Source organism: Leptosomus discolor, chromosome 1 (assembly GCF_034619465.1).
Source record: "Leptosomus discolor isolate bLepDis1 chromosome 1, bLepDis1.hap2, whole genome shotgun sequence".
NCBI lineage: Eukaryota > Metazoa > Chordata > Aves > Leptosomiformes > Leptosomidae > Leptosomus > Leptosomus discolor.
Window position 1 is genome coordinate 204,866,552 of NC_141391.1, and position 23,713 is coordinate 204,890,264.

Below are 23,713 nucleotides of genomic sequence, written 5' to 3' on the forward strand. Positions count from 1 at the left end.
ACAGGAAGAAAGAGACCCATGAAATCCCATAAGGAGAAAAGGAAAGGCTTTAAGGGAGTGATGCCAAGATGTGAGGTGTGCAAGCAGCTCTGCTCATGCGTTTTTCCTTGGGTGTCCTCTTTAAGCATATGCTCCCGTGGCTGTGGTGTAAGTAGGCTGTACATGCTTTGCGTGGGCAGCTCAGCATTGGCAGGCTCTTACCAGCCCTCCTTCCTCTGCAACGCATCCGAGTCAAACACCAACCTGAAGCCAAAGGCGTTGTGATGAGTACCAACACCCAGCCTGGCCTCCAGGGCAGGTACTCCTCAGAGTGCTGTGTGTCACGATGTGAAAATACAGAAAATACTACATTACTTTGAAAAACTTTGTTCCATAGCTGTCTCCTCACATCTTAGTATTGCTAGATCATTTCTGGCTGTAAAACAACACTTGAAAATGGGAATAACTTGATAAGGCAAGGTCCCACTCTTCAGCTTTGTTATGAAAACTCTTGAACACTCTTCCGACAGGGCATATGTCTTCAAACATTTCAAACAGTTGGCTCTTCATCTCCTTTTTTTAAAGATCAAGCCGTTAGTCTAACAAACCAAGAACTAGCCAAAGGTTCAAATTTTTTTTTCTTTGTTTGGAGAAAAAGCTTGGGCTTGGACTCTCCCTGCCATAGAATCATGATAAAGAACTTTTGCAAAAGTTGAGTTCCCAAATCTAATGGATTTTACTTTGAGTCAATCATTAATCCCTACTTTCAGTCACACCCAAAACTATCTTTCTAGGCAAATACATGATTTGTAATTTTTTCAATATGATTCTGATGACAAACTGTCTTTCCCTAACTGATTTTAGCCGAGTTATGGTCATTTCATATGTGTGGCATTGGCTTTGGTTTAATGCAAGAATTTAAAATTAAATGCAAAAGATGCCAAGTAATATGGTACTAATGCAAAAAAATAATTTGCATGAACCCCTAAGAATGAAACCTCTCAGCAGCTCACTGTTATCAGTTCTGCGCACTGCTGTCTGATACACAGACACAGCACATTTTGACAGGGATGATTTGCTTTCTTATTCATTGGGGGTTTGTGATGGAATTACTACCTTTCTATAAGCATCATTTAATTATCTTACAAAGGACTGCAGTGAACTTGAGAGACAGCTACTCTAAAAAGGAAATTGTAAAAGTGTGTAAAATCTTATTCAGGAATCAAGAAATGTGTAGTAAAGCTTGAAAACCATCAGTGCCTATGCAATATCAAGAAAAGTTAATGGTAATCTTTCGTTTGTATTCTGCTTATTCTGAAATGCCTTTCTGTTAGCTTAGTGGTGATCATGCCAGAATTCCTGGCATCCTGAAAAGGATGTACAGAAAGTCTGTGACAGCTACATGCTGTCCAGGACTTGACACAGATTTTATACCTCAAATATAAAGTGGCAGGTCCACAGTGTACTTGAAAAAGTTGGAGTGTGTTTTCACTGTGACAGATGAAACATTTTACAAGAAACTCAGTATGATGCAGAAAAACTCTGCCTGTAACAAATAAATCAATAAAATCCTGTCTCTAAAGTGCTGGTGGGCACTGAAGGTACTACTGAGCTGGCAAAGAAGGTGCTGCTCTCTGAAACCATTATTCACTGTTAACACTAAAGCAGACGCAGCAGGCACGAGCAACGGTGATCTTCAGTACCTGAACCACAAACAGTCTTGACACTGGAAAATCCTTGAGTATTTTTGCTGCATGGATCATACGGTTAGTCCCTGCTGTTGTTAGAAAAAAGGCTTGACATGAAGCAAAACATGCATCTAGCACATCAGAGTTCATTAATAACAGAGTTTTCAGTGGAGGGTTTTAGTATTAGGTATTAATCTGGGAGAGTGCTTTGCGATTTTGACAGACGGACTCTGCTTGTCCTCTCAGGAAAATCCCAGTAGGTGTTTTCCAAAAGATGGGTCACTCATGTTATGATCTACACATTGGTCTGGAACCAAAACCATTTGGACCTTACCCATAGAGTAAGAATGACCCCTTTCTCCTGCTGCTTCTGGGGTAACTTCTTTCACATCATCCAGTCGCTTCTCTGCTGTCTGTTGTTATTGTCCCTTCCATTGCTCCAATTTATTTTGTCTAAACATCCATCAGATGACCAAGTTTATTGATGATTACAACATTTGACTAGGATAAAACCTACAGGGTTCCATATGGATAAGACAAATTTATTACAATCACAAGCAATATACCTGCAGTTTACTAATCTTGCTTTAATATCTTTCTAATGGAACCCTATAGCAAGGATAAACGTGTGTATCTGTTGGTTTTAATATGGCTAAAATATTACTGAAGAAATATTACTATTGGTGTTCAACTATTTAGGACTTTTTGGTGAGGACAGATGCCCACTAATTCAGGGTGCAGATACAACACTCAGGAGATATTCTTTCAGTGGTACCCCCTTTGTCTCTATTTTCTATCTTCCCCAAAAGGAAATAAAATGCTAAACTTTATGCTTTTACATGCATAAATATTTCATTGGCAGTGTTTTCGTATAATCACTAAAGCCAGTAACGAAACTAATAATATCTCCAATCCTGTTAAACACACTTTCCACTCTTGCAACTTTACTTTCTGGCTGGGTAACAAGCCCTGTCTTCACTTCAAATTGCTTGAGATTTTTAAATCCATTAGACCATCATTTGTACTTAAATGAAGAGTAATTGTATCACCTGTGATGACTTTATATTTATACTATCATTGGTTTTGAAGAGGTGAGGTGCATATGCAATGCCCATACCAAGAATTTGCATGTGAGTTAGTTTATTTACAGTCTATTTTTAATGCTGGCTGTTTTCACAGTCCTCTGTAAGCGTAAGGAAGAAAACTGTTTAAAACATGCAATTGATTGCTTTTAATTAGCATATGAGTAAGGGTCATTGATTTGGGTGCGGATCTTTGACATAATGGTTCCAAAAGGGTTTTCATGTCATGTCCTGCCTCGCCCTAAGACATTAGGTTAGTGAATCATTAACCCAGCAGTCTCTATTACTCTTCCTGAACTACCAAGGTCGATAGGGTCTACGTGAGAGCTGATTTACTCAGCAAATCCATGGGCTAAGTGTCTCACTGATGTTTGTTGAAGATGAAGAATAGAAAGTGTTTATCACCTTTAGTAAAAAAAAAAACAAAACAAAGTCATTTTTTTCAGGCTTAGGTTTTTTCCTTCATTTTTATAGTGGCAATTTGACTTTGTTACCAGTGTGAGTCTTGCAGAATTAAATTATAAAATGTAGTGCGTTGTGTAGATAATAGAAATACTTATTTTTTGCCCTGATGCATAGTCAAACTACAGAATGTATTATTATTATTATTCAGAATTGTTGAATACTCCCTTTGGATTAGTCGTTATCTGTCAAGCTTCTATGCTTCAGAAAACACATTTACTTTCTTATTAACCTCAGTGAATAAAAGACCATGATGGACAAAAAATAATCCTACAAAAATTATCTAAATACATAAAAAGTGCAGTTGATCCACTCACCCCCATGTATTTCTTTGGAGGAAATAGCAGTCTCTCTGGGCTGTCCCCTAGAGCAGTGTCTGGAAGACTCTGCAAAGCGTCTGTGTGGGACAGTGATTCCTTCTCCTTCCCTCCAGAAACCTCCCAAATCCACTTTGGCTCAGCTGTGTGAGCAACCATGGCTGCATTTGGCCCCATGTAAGAGTCTGAAGACACTTATCCTTTATATTTTTATCACATTTTAATTAATCTCTGTTGGCAGCTGTTATATTGACGGCACTGCTTTTGTGTCGTCTATTTATCCTCTGCTTGGATTCAGGCCACTCAATAGAAATTTATACATCCAAACATGTTTTGTTAAATAGGCCATAGCTTTGTCTGAGAGGAACCATTGCTGATCATTTTCTTTTAAATTCTGGTTTTGTTTAGTCGGCTTTACAATTAGCAGAAGCTATCAGATGACTGACAAATGTTGTAATAGCCATTTCATGAGGTAGAACTGGGCTTGCCCTCAACAGAATGGGACAGAGATGAGCAATTTCCTTCAGAATTGCTATGAAAAATCACTAATGTTTCTCTAGAGAAAAAACAAAAGTGAAAAATAAGCCTCTTCTCAATTCATCATGGAAGGGTATTTGATCTTCTATATCCCTCACTATCTTGTTAGCTGAACACAGAAACACTCATGATAGAAATTGTGGTGCCAAAAGTTGAGCCACCTCCTGCACTTTAGTCACCTGTCTGGATGATTAACTTCGGTCACCAAATTTCTCCTGCTTTGATGCCTTCCAGGAAGCACCAGGTGTGCTGTGCAGGCATGGCACATCCATACAGTTGTGCTGATGGCATTACTAACAGGGAAGAGGCTGGCCAGTTCTGCTGGCCTGGTAGCCACAGGACAGATAGACTGTCTTGCATTAGGCAGATGTGGAGCACTTTTGGGCTGGCATGAGGTTCTAAAGGATTTCATTGCCAGGAAGCTGTCTAATAAAATTGAGCTAGAACCCTGTCTGAACTGAGCTTAAATAATACATAAAAACAGATTTTGAAATAGTTAATTTAAAGCACTGATGTCCATAAGAAATTAAGATTATGAAATGAAGCTTGATTGTTGTTATATTCAGATCCAGTCACCTCTAAGCAATGAGAACAAAGCACTGAGTATATCTGAACCCCCAGGGGTTTTTGTCTTTGTTTCCTTTACATTTACAAAAAGCCTGAGAATTCAAAATAATTCAATGCCAAAATTGGTGTCATTCACCATTCTGCCTTTCTTCTGCTTGCTTCATTTCCCATTTTCCCCCTGATAAAACAATATTAAGGTTTTTGAATTGGTACCCAAATTGCCATTTGCTACTGCCTGACATGAAATCTTGTAGTTTCACCTTCCTGGCGGAGAAGTCCTTTAGATGCATAGGTTATAAATTACATATAATGTGAAAGAATAAGACAGGTAAGTAACATCATCTAGCACACTTCACATAGCATGTGGAAATGTTAGGTGGTGTTTATTGATTTTACTGAGTTATACAAGAGGGGTTGCCTAGATAATGCCTAGATTGAAGCCAGGGTTTAAAGTTAATGCTGCATTTGAAAGACATTTTAATGGCCTTGGGGCGAAATGATTTGTGTTGTTTTGGCTAGCCCAAGGTTACAATGAAATACTGTCTTACTTCCTAACCAGGGATTCTCTGCTGCTGTTAGGAATTAAAATGTGAGCGTTACAGATTTACTACATGAAGAAAAGCAGAAAAGATAAAGAGAGCCTCAGGATTCAGAGCCAGGGCAGGTGGCTGAGCCACCGCCTCGCAGTCAAACACAGGCCATTATAGAATTGGTTGCTGCAAATAATAAATGCTGGATTACAGACTGACTTTCATCTTAATCCTGCTCATATCATTGTATGAGGATAACACTTTTGTATGATTAAAATTGTCCATTTTTGAATTAACACAAACAACAAAGCATCTGTAGTTCCCAGTGGGGAAACATAGAAGGCCCCAGCTCAGCACAATGCTCCTGACTCTTTCTCCTGTGGGTGAGGGAGAGGGTTTCCACGAAAGCAAAAGCAGATAAAAATAGAAAAGCCCATCAGGAATCGCAAAAAAAAAGGCTTTGGCAAACTAATTATTATTTACCCACATATAAAGTTAATAGCAGGCAATCAGTTTTCAAGGGTTTCAGAAGAGAGAGACACCTCAGTTTTGGACTTAGCTTGAGAAAAAATATTTCCCAGATTTTTTTGGTGCCAGGGAATTTCACTAAAATCGGCAAGGAAAGGACTTTCAAATCTTTATATTCAAGATATCTCCTTTTACATAGTTCTTGGGACCAATGTGTGTTTTCTACTGCCTCTCTAGAATGAACTGGCTGTAGGGATCTAAGTAAAACATCATTTACCTTCCTGCACTATTTTAATACCCTTATCAGCTCTTTATGTTTTTTATTATTGACCTCCACAGCCGACTCAGGCTGCTAAAGAGAGTTAAAGAAAACATCTCTTTCCACTTATTGATACATATTAGTGTACTACTGAACTACTTTAAGGTTGTATAATATGAATTTTGCCCAGCTTCATTGAAAAGTCACCCTCTCACTTATAGTATCTCCACATAATTTGACATTAAGCATTTAATGGCAATAATGTTGAAGCATACAATACAGGTATACTAGCAGAAAATGCTTAATAAGCACAGGACTTACTGCTTGGTCAGACATCTAAGAACGACTGCAAGAGTATTTCTGAGGTGTTAATGATATTATTGTTTCAGTAGGTGTAATTCCTGGGTGTCCATTACTTCCAGGTCTTAATAAGCTTGCTTACTTTTCCTTCAGCAAGGTGCTCTATACGATGTCAGTGCACTTAAGAACGTGACTAAATTTAGAAGCATTATGTAATTGTTTATTTGGCAACAGACACATTACCAAGCACATACCTGCTGGTTGTATCTCAGAAAGAAACACTATAAACAACTGAGCATCTTTACATCAGAATAAACTGGAAACTGGCATAAGGGAAATACAGCTTTCTGCCCGGCTTATTTTTCACTCCTTAATGTTCTCAGCACAAGAAGCAATATGAATTGTGATCTGATCTTGTTCATTAGAAGGGAACAAATTTATGTGAGCGCAGGAAGCACATCATATCTCTGAATATAAATAGACTAAGAGGAAGTTGAACCAGATAAGTATTTCCTCAGACTTCTCATCTAAAGGAAATTAGCTGCATTAATTCATTAAAAGCATGTTCACTGTTATTGGGAATCCTGGAAGGAGATGGGTGTGGGAAGGAAGGGACTGCGGGAGGTCCCCTGCTCCAGTGCTCTCTACACTCCAACCAGGACCACCATCTGGGCGAGGACAGCTCGCTCAGGGCCCTGTCTATTCAAGGTTTGATCTCCGATTAATTTTTAGGACTTGATTTCTGAAGTCGTTCTGATGAATTTGTGTCAAATGTAGTTACTAATTATTCTTCTCATCTTCTACAGTTTTACAGTGGAGGTTTTTAGCACACTTCTCAACCATTTATTTTTATTTTGATGTAACTACCCAGCATTTCCAAAAGGAGCAACAGCCTAAAGCTGCCAATAGAACAAAAGTTAGCTGCTCTCTGAAACCTGCAGAAAATAAATAGTTGAGACTGTGCATTTAAAAACTCGTAATTCTCACTAGTGCTGGAGTAGATCTGATTTTTGCCAAAGGCAAACACCATTGACATTTTTGGTTTCTAGTATTAGGTATTTATTTCAGATTGGTTATCAGAACATATACAGGGGTGCAGATAGTGGAAATCCTCTTCTCACAAGGGAGAAAAAAGCAGACAGCAATAAAAATATTTAATTATTTTCATGAAAAAAGACTGCAATTACAAAATATAATACAGTTCTTACAGTTTTAATTTGAAGATATTTTACACTTAAAATCTTTATTTGTACTCTGAACTTGTGCTATAAACAAAGACACTAAAAAATAGTCTAAAGAACTAAAATGTGTCATAATTAAAATCACACTTGTAACTAAATTCAAAGTTGGGGCTTTAAAGAAAAATTAAAATGCTCTTGTGACCTTCTCTTGAAGAAGTTTTCAAAGGCAGAATGGAATGAACAGTGAGTTGCATATTTTTGTAACAATGCTTCTAGTATATTCAGCACAAAATATGCCACCTTTTAACATGGTTAAAATCATCTCGTTCTTGATCAGAAGCCAATATAAACATACACCCCGAAAAAATCAGAATCCACGGAGCATGCATTATACCAAACTATACAGTTCATTAATTTGGAAAAAACTATTAACAAGGCAGCCAAATTTGACCACTAGTAATTTATACTACCCAGTTTGGCTTAATTCAAGCGATATCAGCAAATCATAATCCTTAGCAAACACTAACAATTATTCATCACATTAACAAAATGAATAAAAGCAATCTTCTAGCATTAGATAAATGGGATTGTTTTCAGCTCCCTTTTGTTTTTCAGGCCGCAGTCAGGATACAATTCAAACACTTTTACAAATTTTTTGTGTGAATTTTTCTTGTATAGTTCCACATTAGACTCATTCTCCTTAAAGCCAGCATTAGATATCTCATCTGCTTATCCGCGGAAGCACTTGCAGGAACTATCAAGAGGCTGTCAAGAGCCAGAGGACGTCACAGTCTATAAGGAGCAAAATATTGCTTCCCTTGCAGATGGCACCCAGTTTTATCTCAGCAAAACACCAGCTTCTGATCAATGTTGTTAAGATATCTCAAAGACCAACAGCCATTTGAGTCAGGTTTCTGTAAATCTGACACAGTTGGAGGCAAAGCCATAGTGCAAATTAATTTTGCCTGCCATTGTCAGCCTGGATACAAATAACTGAATACCTGGATAAAAATACCTGATATGAAGTCCTGAAATACTATGCTTTCAGTACTTCTACCTGCGCGATATTTTGAAAAATAAGGCACGTAAAATATTCACTGGTACGTCAGATGGCACTGAAGGAAACCAAAATCAGCTTAACAAGTCTTACCAAAAAAAAAGGCAAAAAATTCATGACTGTCTCAGTTGTTGGACATGTTGCACATGGTCAGTGCTAGTCAATTCCTGGCTATGGGTTACCAATCCTCCAGAACAAGAGCAAACCAATTGAGAAGCATATTTTTGCTTCCCTTTTCTATTCTTTCCTACTTGGTTTAGGTAGAATTAATAAAGCAGCAGTCAGGAGCTGTTTAGCATTCCCATGCTCTGCCAGTCAAAATCCTCCTCTATTAGCACCAGTGTGTGGATTCAATTTTGAGTAAATTTTATTTTGTTAAAATTTGCCTTGGGGCAAAATCCAAGCATATAAAGCACAAGCCAAATAAATTAGTGTTTCAGACTATTCAGTAGACAAAAATAGTTGGGTTTTATAACAGAGTCTGCTCATTGTTTTAATAACAGACAAAATTGGTCAGACAAAAGAGTCCAAGCTTCAAATGTAACATTTAGTTTTAAATCCATGAAGGTTGTCTCCTCTCCAGCTTTTTTCCAAAAGTTTAAGAAGTCTGTAAACTCCAGCTAGAAGCCTATTAAAAGGAGAAAAATAACTCCAAAGGAGAAAAATACTTTGTTCCTGAAACCCAAGGACAAGTGTGCCTATCTAGAGAAAATTCTTGGTTGATGGGTGGTTTGGTGTGGCGGCAGCAGCCTCCAGTAAATATGTATAAAAGTTTAATCCTAATTTTTAGTCAGATTTAGCTAGCAATAACCTCATCAAGGAATCAGGTTTGCTGTGACATAGCTTAAGAAAAAAATGGCATTTTTCTCTAATGTGGTAACTTACTAGCGTAGGCTTCTTTATGGTAATCAATGTGCATGTTTTATTACCCATTTTCATGGCTAATTTAAAACTCGGACATTCTTGATTTAAAACAAGCCTATTCTAATCTAATTCAAAAGGGTTTATGCCATCTTGCACAACTTTTTCTTTGGAGGATGGGAGGGTATGAAGATTTATAGTGTGACATCTGCCCCTGCTGCTCTGCTCGCAGCTGACAAACTGTTTATCACCATTCCTGGAAGCAGTGTGAAGGACACCTCCCTTCCCCAGCTGAATTTGCCCTCAGTTCTTGCTATGTTACTACTTGAATTTTGATCATCTATTTCTTCTCAAAGCCAGAGGATAGCTTTGCTGGTCAAGGTAGCGGCAAACATCCAAATGACAGATTTCTACAAAATGATTTAAATAATCCTAGTTTAGGATTACTGAAAAAAACAGTAACATGGAGTAATAGTAATAGTATTAAGTAATAGGAATATTGAAAGTAATATTAAAAATTATACTGAAAGCCAGTGGCTTTCAATACAATCTCAGTAAACCCTGTCCTGGAGTGCAATTGTATGTTCACCTTCCTCCCTTTTCTTGGGAAGAAACTCTTAATATAAACTAAGATGAATATTGGCTTTGTAAAAGACACAAGAACCAGATCCATGTGCTTCTTGTATATATAAAAAAGATGGTTGAAATGGCAAAGAATAATGCCTGAACCTTGTTGATGTTTTTTTCAAATGGATGAATTTCGTTCTTTGCTGCTTCTGTCAGTTCGAGTTTTACAGAATTAGATACTTAAATGATAAATAATCTTGCTATTTTATGATTTTGAGTCACGAATATAAAAGTACTTTTGTCACCACAGCCAGTAATTGCTACTTACATTGACCTTGATGACTTTCCCAAACTAATTTCAATCTTAATACAACCTATTCTGCTTATTAAAATAATAATAAAACCCAGCACTTGTCTCCTCCCTTTTCATTCCGTCTCCATTGCTCCCTTTCCAATTACACAAGTGAAATACCACATCTACCTTGAAAAGCCATTTTCCATTGGCCCCACTTCTTTTAAGCAATAATTTTATCTCCCTTGCATAGTTTGAGGGTGTTCAGATTTAACTGACGGCATTTTTCATATTGGTTGTACTGACAGGAAACACTCATTTCTTATGTCTTTGCAGTATGAGCAGCAAATATGGCCTTCTTCCCATTTTTAGTGATGTATTTGGACTTGGCTTTGTTTAAGAGCGTTGTACCAAAAGTTGATTGTAACACTAACTGAAATGGCACATGTTATAAAGCCTATATTGCTGGTTATTTTTATTGTTTATGTTCCTTTAATTTCTGTCTAACAGAAAACTCAGTATGTTGCTGTTTTGCCTCACAGCCTCTGGTCAGCCACAGTGGTTAAACTGGCTGAATTTCACTGCTTTTTGAACTGAATTCCCCTGAAATAAAATGAAAGAGTGTGATTAACTCCTAAATGCCACAGCAGCAGGAATCGACAGCAGATGTCTCTCAGTGAAGTAGACCATCTCAGCAGATGGGCAAATATGAAACGCAAAGGCTTTTCCTGATATCACTTGGTTTTAATGTGATAGAAATAAAATGCCTTGTCAGTAAAATATAACCAGACAGTTGCTTTGTAGTCATTTTGGGTACATGGTTGGTAATTCAAAGTCCTGCTGCCTTTGCAATATTAATTATTCTGTGCCTCATTACAGCAAGAGTACGTGTCAGACCAGCTGAACGTACCACACGCAGCTGTAGTGGCTCAGAAGTATCTGTTCCTCTATTTGCAATCTAATGTTAGTAAAAGATAGAAGAAAGCAACTTTGTGGGTCATATCCAGGATACTACTTGATGTATCAGGCAAAATTAGAGAGTTGGGAGTTCATCCCATGTTTTGGGGTGTTTTTCGCCCTGCAGAGGTATGCGATAGGTATCTCAGAGGAGAAAAGACGTCCTGTAGAGCTGAAAGCTGTGAATGTGAACTGCCTCGGGGGAGCTGGGGCTGCAAGCAGTGTGCTTAATGACATATGTTCCCATTAAAATGTGTAAGCTGTTCTTTTGTACAAGCAGTTAACACCTTTTTAATCAGGCCATTTATTTAATTACAAAAATAAGTACCCTGAGTTGGAAAATGACAGTATTTTATGGTCAGCAGTTTCCACATCTGAGTACATGTATCTACATTACACATATATTAAAATAAGTATATAAACAACTTCCAGTGTGATCGGACATACCTGGAGCACACATAAACATAACATGCTACTCGTAGCACGTGTAATACATACTCCTACTGTGAGCAAAGCTGTGGTACTCACTCAGTATTCTGATGCTATCAGAGGTGATACTTAATTGAGTTAAATAGGGAAGGTAGCTGGTGTCTGCTGCTTTGAATCGCACATTTCATCATGCTTATGAAGTAGAGATTTGGTCTTTGGAGCACAGGTTAGGATTTGCCTGTTTTAGTGGGTGTTGAATTTTCTGAGATGGATGAATTATCTGATGTCTGCGGAAAAAAAAAAGTGGGTTTAGTGTATTTAATTACCACTGAGATTGTTTAACATGTTTTCTAGGTTGAATCTTTCAATCCCAGTATTTGTTATTTTGACTGTTTCCTGTATTAATTGTTAAGCTCATCTTTTGTGACAACACCCAGAAGGCACCCTTTTATAAATCAAAAGTAAATATATTACCCTACCTTGCAGGGGTGCCATAAGGCTTAATTAGTTCATTTTTTGTAAAGTGTTCTGAGATTCCCAGATCAGCATCAAATGTTTATTATTAATTATAGGCTCTAGTGAGTATATTGAATGATTTCTTAATTTAATTATCTTCAGGCGTTCTTAAAATAACTGATTTTGTAACATCTTTATTATTTTAAATTCCTAAAGCACATATGTTCTTGGCTCAAGTAATTCCATACACATCTTCCTATCACTTACTGTATTTTTAGTTCTGGGAATTTTTTTTTTCAACACAGTAATACAAAAACCCAGTCTTTTATTGTTTTCCCTGTGAATTCGGCTTTGTGGATTATTCTCTAATAAGAAGGTTTGTTTAAACATTATATGGTGTCTTTTTTCCTGCAGTGGGGGGTGTTAAGTAATTTACTTGGCTTCCCCTGGGAAATTTGCAGAGATTATACAGCACTGCTGTGATTTATCATTTCTACTTTATTTCTGACGCATAAAGCATGCATTATTTTGTGTTTACTTTCAGCAACAGATCATAGGAAATTTCATCATCAATCATAGCACTTTAAAATTGGGAGAACTGATGATGTGACAAAGGCACAGTCAGCAACTGTGGTTATTGGAGGATCATTTATTGCTTCATTGTGTCGTAACACTTCTCATTTTATTGCTTTTCCCAGGATCGGGTTCATGTCGCTTTAGTTACTCAGATCCCAGCATCACCGTGTCCTACAGTAAGAATAGTTCTGCAGATTGGACTCAGCTGGAGAAAATTAGGTTTGTTACAGCTTTTTCATCATTTTCATGCTTTCCAGCTGAGCAGGTGGTGTTTAAACCTGGCTCTTTTAAAACTTGTTTTAATTGTTGTTTGCAGTTCTCACTTGTTCATGATAAAAGATGAGGGGTGAAATTATGGTCACTAAAGCTAATTGCAGAACTGCTACTGGGTTTGGTAAATCACAATTTCAACCATTGATTGTGTGGGAAGTAAGGGAGAGAATGACTTCAAATTTAAAAATGCAGCTCCAATAACCAGCAGGTTCGGGTGCCTGACAAACCGAAACTTTGATGACTTTTGCATTTTAGCACCACTTTTAATGTTAGCAAGAGCCATAATTTATAGTGTCATGAGTTTCTACTTTAGTAGGATAAAACGTTCAATAAAATTGGTTTATAGTTTGATATGAACACTTTGCTCTAACACTCCTATAATGACAAGATTATGGTGGATTATGCCTTGTTTTTAAGCAACCTGATTTACGTGAAAGCACAAAGGGTTATGAATGGGGATTTTAAAATCTTTTACTGCAATATGCACACCTTTAAAGAGAGAGTCGGTGTTGGAGATGGATTTTCCTAAGAGAACCAAACTAACATTATATTAAATAATATCAGGAAAGGTATTTTGTGCATTGGCATATATACATAGTTATACAAGTACAACTGGGGAAGAAAAAACGTTGTTTATACGTAGTGTCCTCATAGCATCTCAGTCTCCCTTCCTGACTTACCTCAGTGTCTGTGCCACACAGGCAGTTTGCTTGAGCCTATTTTTGGTCCATTGAGACAGTTTGCAGGGCAAAAGACTACTTAATTTCTGATGACTACACAAGACTGTAGATGCAAGGCTGTGGATTTTATTATCTCATCCTCCTACTCCTTGTGGAAACGGGATTATAGTTTCATTGACACAAATTATGAACAATTTTAGTAAAACAAATGGTGCTAATTCTTATCTCAGAAAAATACAAAGCAATAGTAACTTCACTGCAGCCACTGGAGTTGCCTCAGAGTAACCACACCATACCTTTTACTTTTCTCCAGTTGACGTAAAATTATCTACCTAGTCCACAACACCAGTTCAGTTACCCCCATAGCTCTGCAAACCAGGAAACTCAAGGGTTGTGATGGTGAAAACAACAAGCCCTTAAAACCCAAATTATTTGTAGCTAATGGGTATACAGTTTGATCTGTGTTGCTTCAACTTTGACTCCTGGAATCGGCAGTAGAAAATAGGTTAATAGAGCAATGTCATGCAAAGTGGAGAGGATGAATTACGAAAGGCTGTTTGTTTCTCCTGTGGTCCGTATGAGTTACAGTGTTTAGTTGAACGTGTTTTAAGCACCTTTCACTGTACTACATGCAGCTCCGGGTAACAGTGGGAGAACTGGGGGGAGATGGGACAGGAGGGCAGCTGTAAAGGGAAGGTGTTGTGTCAATGTGTGTTGTGTTGGTGGGAATTCGGCTCTGGACTCCTGGGAGAGAGAGGAAGGAACTCTCAGGGAAGGTGGGTGCTCTGTGTGGGCTCAGGGAGAAGCAAGGACAATGCCTCAGAGCAGTGCTGAGGTGGAGGGTGATAGACATAAGGTTTAGCAAGTTCAGGATGAGTTGTGGGCGTAGATTCTGGGTGTGAACATGGGACAAATACAGTTGCTTTTCAACATTTCACTACACCCTAATGTTTTGCATTACAAAGAGACGCTCCTGTACTTTCTGCTATGTAAGCAAGCTATTGGTGGCTTTTTTCCGTAAAAGCTCTGGATTGTCCCTGACAAACTATTCATCCACCAAAGCATCACTACCACAGCAGAGGCATGGTTGAGTAGCTGACATCTTGCAGATCCCAATTTTGTAACTCCTTGCAGCCTGAGGTTTGAATGTGGCTAATTCTCTTGCTGAGTGATTAATAATTAAAAAAAATAATAATTCTCAACATCCCTTCCTTGCACACAGAGCTCAGTCCTTTCATTGTTGCTAGCAATGTAAAGATGTTCACCCAGAGCTTGGGGTGAACCTCAGTCCTTTCACAGCTCTGAGGACAGCTCTGGAAAGCGGAGTTCAAGGCCCTGATCATTGTCTGATACTAATACTCCAGGTCTGCCTCTCCTTCCTATATTTTCCATTTTCAGCAGTGAGAGGACAAACTGATTGTTTCTTCTATATTGTTCCTGAAGCAGAACATGGAAAGAAAGGCAACCTGGCCCTCCTCATCCACAGAATTAACCTGATAGCAGGGATGTGGGATTGGAAGGACATGTTTGTCAGAGAAAATTCACAGCTTTTCTCTCTGGCTATTCTGCTCCATCCAGATCTATGAGGGACTGAGGCACCAGAAGAAAGAAGTTTCTTTTGGTGAAAGCTCATGCAAAAATCACATTTTGGGACACGTGTTTTTGTAAAGTGCTTCCTTAACATTTCCTTTTGGCCATACATGCGAAATACAGACAGTGCCCAGTCACCTGGGAGCTATGACCAGCATCGAATATGAATGTTGACCTGCTCTTTCTTCCTGCTCTCCAAACATCTGCATTGATCTGTTATTTATTGCATTAGTTTGCACTTTCTTTGAAGCAAGGCTGTCTGTTTGGGCTGTATGTGGACTGTCTGGCACAGTGGGACTCTGCCTCAGGGCAGGTATTTTCTGATCTCCATAGAAGATTTATCAGCATGCAAGGGACATCAGCACAACTGTGTCACAACTAGTAAATGTATTAAATGAGGGAAAGGTGTTCCTGGCTACAGCTTAAACTTGTTCTAATTCCATATCATTGTTTTTCAGTGCCCCTTCCAATGTCAGCACAATCATCCACATTTTGTACCTTCCTGAAGATGCTAAAGGGGAGAACATCCATTTTCAGTGGAAACAGGATTATGTCCATGCTGGTGATGTGTATGAAGCCTGTTGGGCATTGGACAACATCCTGATCATAAATGCTGCTCACAGGAAAGTTGTGTTAGAAGATAATCTTGATCCTGTGGATACTGGCAACTGGCTTTTCTTCCCTGGGGCCACAGTTAAGGTTAGTCTGATTTTCTATGGCTTAATGTTATTATTACTCTTGTATGTAGAAAAAGTCAGTAACATCCAACCAAACTCTGAACACAAAAGGGTGTTTAGCCCACTCCATCTGCTTCTAGAATTCAGCTCTTTTTTACTTTGTTTTTACCTTTTCTCTGTCCCATCGGGGCTTTCTGGAACAATGCAACTTCTCTGCCATGACCAAAACCAAATGACAGTTTATATTGTCATGTCAAAGATCACGTAACAGAAAACGAGAAATAGCTTCCTTTTAGCAAAACAGTGCAATATTTATGAACCAAAATCAAGTCTCTCTATTGGATATTTTGAAATCTATCTGTTCATTTATCTTGGTGTTGTTCGGCTACCTCTACTCACTTCATCACAAACCACCATGAAAACCCTATGGTTTCCCGCTTTTTCTGACTGTGAATATCACATCTGCATTTCAGCATGCATTCAGGTAGTAGCTGCTCCTTAAAAGTCTTTTTCATTAAAATCTTGTTTTAATATATGAGATCCAGTAAGATCATACAACCTTGGGAAAACTCTAAGGAGCCCTACAAGATCTCTGTGAAAGTTCCTTCAAATGCAGAGTGGTTCAACATCTGGAAATCAGTTGGATTCTTGCTTTCTATGTTTCCAAGCAGCCAGAAGCTCTGCAGCAGCTGACTTTCTGTTTCCATTCTATTTTTCATTCACAAAAAAGCAGTTTTGATGTAGGGGTTCATTTATGATGCTGGTAACGGTTTTGGCAATTGCACAGGAAACAGATGTTGAACACTGAGGGCAGAAAGAGGTGCGTTATGGCCTCATCCTTTTCCCACAGAACCTGATATGAATGGCCTCAGATTAATCTTTTTAGAAATAAACATTCCCACTAATCTACTCACAGTACCCTTGTATTGACTTTTTTTTTACTTCAGTAAGGCCGTTTAAACTACAATAACAAAGTTGTTTTAGTGAGTTTTTAGAATAAAATAATGTACTATGTATTTAATGAAGTAATTTTCTGTGATCCAGTTCACATTTGTGGTATTGTTAGTCTTACCTCTGGATTTTAAAATCCAGCCCACACATGTGAAGGTGTGAAAGCAAAGCAAGGATTAATGTGCCACAGGCACAGTTACTTCTTCTCAGCTGGCCAAGCCTAAACAGTGCTTGGTCCTTCTGAAACATGCACAAACAGCATCTAAATTTTAGCAAGTAAACCTCTTTTTTTTTTTTTTTTTTTTTTTTTTTTTACTAAACTCAGCCAGTTTGTGTATATACACAACTATGGTTACATGTAAGATGAAAGACCTAAACACAGAGATCACTTAGTGCTTCTAGACAGAAATCCTATTCAAACTTAAACCTTATATGAGATGTGAGGATTCACCAACCTGCCATTCCTCCAAGATCGTCTTCTGTCTCAGGGACAGGTGAAATATGCATCTGTCTGTTCCCAGCTACCTTTGGCTGCGTGTGGCCGCTCAACCAGGTTAAGGTGACGTGTAAGGCTGTAGTGTAGCCACAATGGATTAAGGCTATGTGTGACACAGGGCTTTTATTCTTCATGGTACCCTGTGGTTATTTCAAACATTTTCAGTGTATCTAGGTTATCACCAGAGCAGTCCCCTACTCAAATTTCATTTTTAAGGTTTTTGCTCCAGTTTTCCTCAAATTTTCAGGAACAATCTTGCCAAATATGATTTGAACAGATTTTGCAATGTGAATTTCATGTTATGTCAAAAGTAAAACTATAAATTGGGTCAAGATTTACATCAGATTCAACATAGAACCTGGCATAGCATTACAACACCAAGAACAATTTTTTGGACAAAGTTTTGTGCTTTTCAGGATTGGAAACTATATAAAAGTTAACAAAAACCTCTAATATTGTCTTTAAAACATTTAGCATCCTTTAAAACATTTAGCATAGCTCTAATCTCAGTTCATCACAAACACACTATTTTGTATCAATAGAAAGGTGAGAATCTTCATACATTGTGCTAATGACTTTACATCACATTTTAAATGTAATCACACCAGTCACTTCTGTTTCAAGCAGCATTTTGCTTATGAGTTTCTTTAACAATGCCAATGAACAATCACATTTCTAGATGTTATTTGTTGTCTAACTCGCTTTTGATTAGTGTATACAAAACTGTGCGTCAATTCTTTTCCTAAATTGTGCCATAAAGATAAGTGATTTCATTGGACCAAGGGAATTAAATATTAAGAAAAAAACAAAAAGAAGCAAGACAGGTTGTATTTCTAAATTTCTTCCATTTACTGGGGTTATTTTCTGTATTCATCCTTTCTTGCTCTCCATCTTTGACCACCCAGAATGACTGATATTGCAAGTTTCTCAGATGGAAGGGCAGTGCCAGTCTGAGATAGCTCATCCAGTTGGCAGTCAAAACTGAAAGGGGAGGAGAAAATACATACTTATTTCTGGTAGAAAAAGGAGTAGAAACAGTTTTTCTCTACGTGTTTACTTTTTGTCTAAGTGATTACTTCTGGACTGCCTCAGCAGGTGTTGCTCAGATGATGGAACCTTCTTGGAGGCTCTGTGGCACATACAGGATAGTGAATGAAGCAAACAAGGGTATGAACATGAGCCCATGACAGGGTGCTGGGCCATGTTGTTAGACCATGCCTTTGCCAAGAAAGGTTCAGATGATCTTTGAGGTCCCTTCCAACCTCGTATTCTATGATTCTATGATCTTGCACACCTTAGTTGTTGTAACACCCCCTTGCTTGGCTTTGTCTTGTGCAATCTTCCAGGCATTATCTTCAAAGTATGTACCCTCATGGATGGGCCAGGGACTGTTTCCAGTAGGCCACAGGGATGACACCACTCTTCTGGGAGGAGAAAGTTTGCCCAGGTGAATGCAAACTCTGCTGTGTCACTTGTCGTCAAGGTCAGAGAACAGTCCCTGGCCTAATCCAGTTACCATTACAGTCCTAGCACTTTAGAACTGTCCACCCCACCCACCCCTCCAGCCATCCCAAGCCCTGTAAGTGAATTCTCATTAAATACCATTTTGTGGCCTTAGTGGGTTACTCTGTTAGTAAAGATAGGCATTAAGATACGATTCGTTGGTAGTTTAGAATAAATGTTGCTGTTGCTGTGGTTCATGTAGGTTCAGTAGGCTGTATTTAGTGAAAGATGTGACTACCTCAGTATGTTGCAGGCCATGTGGAGATAAGCAGTTTCACATGACACTTTTTTTTTTCCACTATCATAGAATGGTGGGGGTTAGCCCTGTCACTGGGCACCACTGAAAAGAGCCTGGCCCCATCCTCTTGACTCCCACCCTTTAGATATTTATAAGCATTGATGACATCTCCTCTCAGTCTTCTCTTCTCCAGGCTAAAGAGCCCCGGGTCTCTCAGCCTTTCCTTGTAGGGCAGATGCTCCAGTCCCCTCACCATCTTTGTAGCCCTCTTCTGGACTCTCCCCAGCACTTCCCTGTCCCTCTTGAACTGGAGAGCCCAGAACTGGACACAACATTCCAGGTGTGGCCTCACCAGGGCAGAGTAGAGGGGGAGGAGAAATTCCCTTAACCTGCTGAATGCACTCTCACCCACCCGAAAAAAGTCACTCAGGAGAAGGGATTTATTGAGTATGAGGCACATAAATAACCACTAATCCAGAAAAATTCTGCTGCCAATCCCACAGTTTTGTTTCGGGATTAGGTGTCCTGCTTGAGATTTCCTCCTCATTTTCCATCTTCCTGACTTCTGAATTCCTTTTCCCTACCTCTAGCATCTCAATCTTTCTCCTGAAATAAGAAAATAAACCAATTTTTTTTGTGTCTATTCTATGTCTCTACTTTGCAGGAGAAGAAAGTGCAAAACAAGAGAAGAGTTTGTGCCCTTCATGCAGTAGTTCAGCAAGTTCTTTCCCAATAGCTGCTCAGGAGGTGGCTTTTAGAATTGCTTGTTATACTTGGTACATGCTCTTGTTGGATGCACATCAAGTTGCAAAGAAAGTATATTTTTTTCTGTAGAACATTTACTTTGGTAGTACATGAGATCTACTAAAATAAATAGCAAACATTACAAACTCAGGAGTTTTGCTAATAAAACCACTCAGAGTAATAGCTGCTTAGATAATAAGGTAAAAAGACAGCTGAAACAAAAAAAGTACTACCATAAACAGTGTTGTCTGGGTCCTGGATTAGGTTCTGTGATGGATTCAGTCAGTGGAGTGGCAGTGCAAGCATTAATAGTAATTACAGACCAACGTGTTGACTCCAGTTTGGTGGATCTGGACAGTGTGTTCTCAATAAGCTTTTGTGGGAACTCATCTGTGCCCAGCTTGGGAAGTGGTTTCTCCTCTTCTCCCAGTCTGCGTGAGCTTGGACCAGGAGTTTCATTACATTTCTTGCTGCACTCAGGAGCAGTTGCTTCTCGTTTGAAAGCACATGGTTGGTTCCAGACGCAGCTGGAACTGGCTACTGCGGTAGGAAGCAAGCTGAGAGATAAGCCACTGAATTTGTGTGTTTCGGTTCCAAAGAAGACAGCAAAAGACAAGAAAGACACTGTTAGCAAGGCCAAGCAACCCTTAGGAGATTAATTGGATCCACTGGAATGTATTTATCTGTGTTGGACTGTGTGGAAGGGTGTTGAACAGGATAAATTCCTGACTGCATTTCAATATTTCCAGTGACAGCTCTGAGCATGAGCATGGCCTTGCAACTGAGTATGGTTAGGATGTTGCACTGGTGGTTGAGATTGCTGAAACACATGAAGAAGCGCTATGCTCTGAGAGCTGTTACAGGTCTGTGAACCTCAAGACTTCATAGCTAATTTGGGGAAAAGATGAAATCTTCCTTCTGTAATGCTTCTTGGATCTTTACTCCTATTGAACAGAAAAGCAGTCTCATCTTTCAGTGGACATTTCATATATCTTGTATATTTGACCAGAAATTGTTTTGAGGTACAACATTTGACAAGTTCTTTAGTTTTCTCTGCCCTGGTCCAAGATTGGATGTGCAAGCTCAAAAACTGAGGTTGAGAAGGGAGACAACCTCAGCAGTCTTATAGTTTATTCTCTGCAGTGCTCTGATTACGTAAAAATAGCATCAAGACCAAACCACTTGTCTCACAGTGGAGAAATCTGGGAAAAAGCGGTATAGATCATTACAGACAGTAGAGTGGCAATGTATTTGGTCACGATGTGTTAACCCTGTGACAATTCTCACCTTTGTAAAGAGTCAAGTTACAGAATTGCTGTCTCATAGTTCTTGCAGCTGCTCTTCACTTGGTGGCTGAAGGTTGCAGTCCAGCTGCTCAGCTTAGTCTGTTTGGTCTGCAGGACTTAGGGACTACGCTTGAGGTTGTCTGTGCTGTTGAGCTGTGAGCATGCAGCCTGGCATAGCATGGGATGGGGCAAGGGGGGAAGGTCTTGCCACCCTCATTGAGCAAGCTGGGTTTAGGAAGGGGGAATGGTACCTGGTGCATGTTAGTCACTACTATGGACATAGCTAACAAATCCTGAAAACATCCCAATATACTGATATAGTAAGCCTCTTAACTAAGATGTCATCACCATTCAGCTCATTTTAATTTCCTAGAAATGTGTGCCAGCTTAGCAGAAAAGAAAGCTGCGTAAGAGAGAGTGGGAGAACTGAACGTTCATGCTCAGAAAAATATGATGAAAATATGTCTGTAAAACTCAATGACCTTTCACCACACCTAGATCTGCAAGTCGTTCCTGAACCTGTGTTGCTCTGAGTCATTGAGCAGAGAAGACATGCATGCAGGCCTAGGAGTTTGGAAAACAGAAAGGCTGATTAAGCTATTCCACTTCCCACAGTTCCAGAGCAATTTCCAAATCTCTGAATACTCTGTTAATTAATAGGAATGGCACTGGATAGTCTTCTTTCAAAACAAACACCCTAATATTCCATATATATCTTTGTTGTGTTTAATTGTTTGTGCCGAATTGAACAAGATTTTTTTTCCATTTTTTTTGCTTTTAAATTCTTGTTTAAAAAATGGTTGGAGAACCCATTGCCTGAATCAGATCAAATATATTTGTTTGCAGGAGGGAAGGTGGTGCTCTAGGTATGCCAACGTGAAAATGTCAGATTGAGATTGCTATGACCTTATATTGGCCAAAATGACATAGGTATAGGTGCTTCTGACAAGACTTTTTTGGTTTTTCGGATAAGATATAGCAAGACAATATTTGGCCTGTGGGCCAAACCCAGCCTTTTAGCCAGCTGCTTTGCCTTGCAGGAGCCCTTATCCACCATGTCTTCCTGAGAAGAGCTGAGCAGGCTTCCTGCTGCACCTCATCTGAGAGCCATTCCTGCTTCTCTGTGGGTGGAAGGAGGAGTGTGAGAATGGAGGAGAGGTGAAGGAAGTGAAGCAGGGTGCACAAAACCTGTTGACCAGCTCCCTTTAGTGAGAGGGTGGGCACTCTGAGCTGTGCCCATGAGGAGGCATCTGTATATCCACAGGGCTGGATCTAGCCCATGTATGGAACTGCTCTTGCTTTCTTCTTCTTTTTTTTTTTTTTTTTTTTTTAATAATCCCACTTTTAATTAAAATAGTAATACTTAGATGCAATGCCTAGGGGTTCATTGGAACTGATAAGCGGTTGACAGTGGTACTGAGAACCACTGTCAGGCAGCAATGTTGAACTTGCACCTTTCTCCATGCCAGTTCCCTGCAGCTTCAGAGTGTTGTAGAGGGTGGCAGGGAGCCAGTGTTAGCTCTGAGCTAGTGTCAAAGCATCAGGGGTCTTTCCTGCCTCCTAAAATGAAAGAATTTGGTCTTTGCAGGCAACTGTGAGATGCACATTTATAAAAACAGCACAAATTGACCCATTAGATGCCAAAGAGTAGAAAGTATTTTGGCTGACTCTCACTCTGATGTTACAGTGTTGTAAATACGCATCATTAATTTCAGAAGAAAAGATGAGGTTTAATCAAGCTCACTGCAGAGTGCTAGAAATATCAATAGTTTCCAATCATATAGAGGAATACTTCAGTTCATGCCAGTTAAACGACTCATTAAGGAAACCAGTCACTGCAAGAATGACCTGTGTTGTACAAACATCATGATATGTCCTAGAAAATCAAGACTCATACAAATCATACAAATCACTCATAAACAAGAGAAGTGTTTTGAGCACTAGCCTTTGAATAACAGTCTGTAATTGGAAATGATGAGTGAAAACACACTTTATAAACTGTTTGTTACTACATCACTGGACAAGTTTCCTCCTGTTGTTTTGGAAAGGGAAGGTGCACTATAACCCTCCGTGCACCTGGCCTGCATGTGCAGCCAAGGGTTTCATTCCGTAACCTACATTAAATGTAGCATGTGGAAAAGATTATAGCCCTGTTTATCTCATGGGAAAGTTTTCTAATCACATTGTGGTTTTTCCTTTGGTTAAAAAAAAAGAACTTCAAGCCAGAAGAAACAGCCAAATTCACAGAATTCAGAATCTTTCCTAAATTCTGTCGTCATACCTTTGCTGGCTAAGATGTTGCATACAGAGTATGATTTTATCAAGACTGAAACTATCCTTGTAACTGCTATCATGTCAAAATCTAAAGATTTTTAAGACCTGTGTGACTCATTCCCAGAAAGACACAATATCTAATTTATGGCTCCATTGACAATGCTGCTTTAATTAATTTTCTTAATCTTTTTTTTCTTGTTCCTCTGCTTCTCATATCTCATCTGTTTGCATTGCCTAGATTTTAATTAAAAACCCTCTCCTCTCTAAGGAGCAATCTGAAGTGGCAAAAATAATCACTTAAAATATTACAGTCATTAAAAGATTGGCTGCGGTCAAAGCCATGCATTTTCAATTTGCCGACAAATGATATTTTCGTTTCCTTTTAAAGTGTGTTTTGTATTTGAATAGCACACGCCAGCCAGCCTGGCTATCAGAG

At 38.9% G+C, this 23,713-nt stretch overlaps 1 protein-coding gene across 2 annotated transcripts in view; it reads left to right on the forward strand.

Moving 5' to 3' along the window:
- Positions 1-23,713, forward strand: part of RELN (reelin) — a 297,464-nt gene that overhangs the window by 147,115 nt on the left and 126,636 nt on the right. For both annotated transcript variants that reach the window (XM_086474260.1, XM_086474253.1), the window contains exons 9-10: positions 12,688-12,784; positions 15,567-15,807. In XM_086474260.1, coding sequence (XP_086330386.1) covers positions 12,688-12,784; positions 15,567-15,807 — 338 coding nt within the window. The remainder of the gene's footprint in view (positions 1-12,687; positions 12,785-15,566; positions 15,808-23,713) is intronic.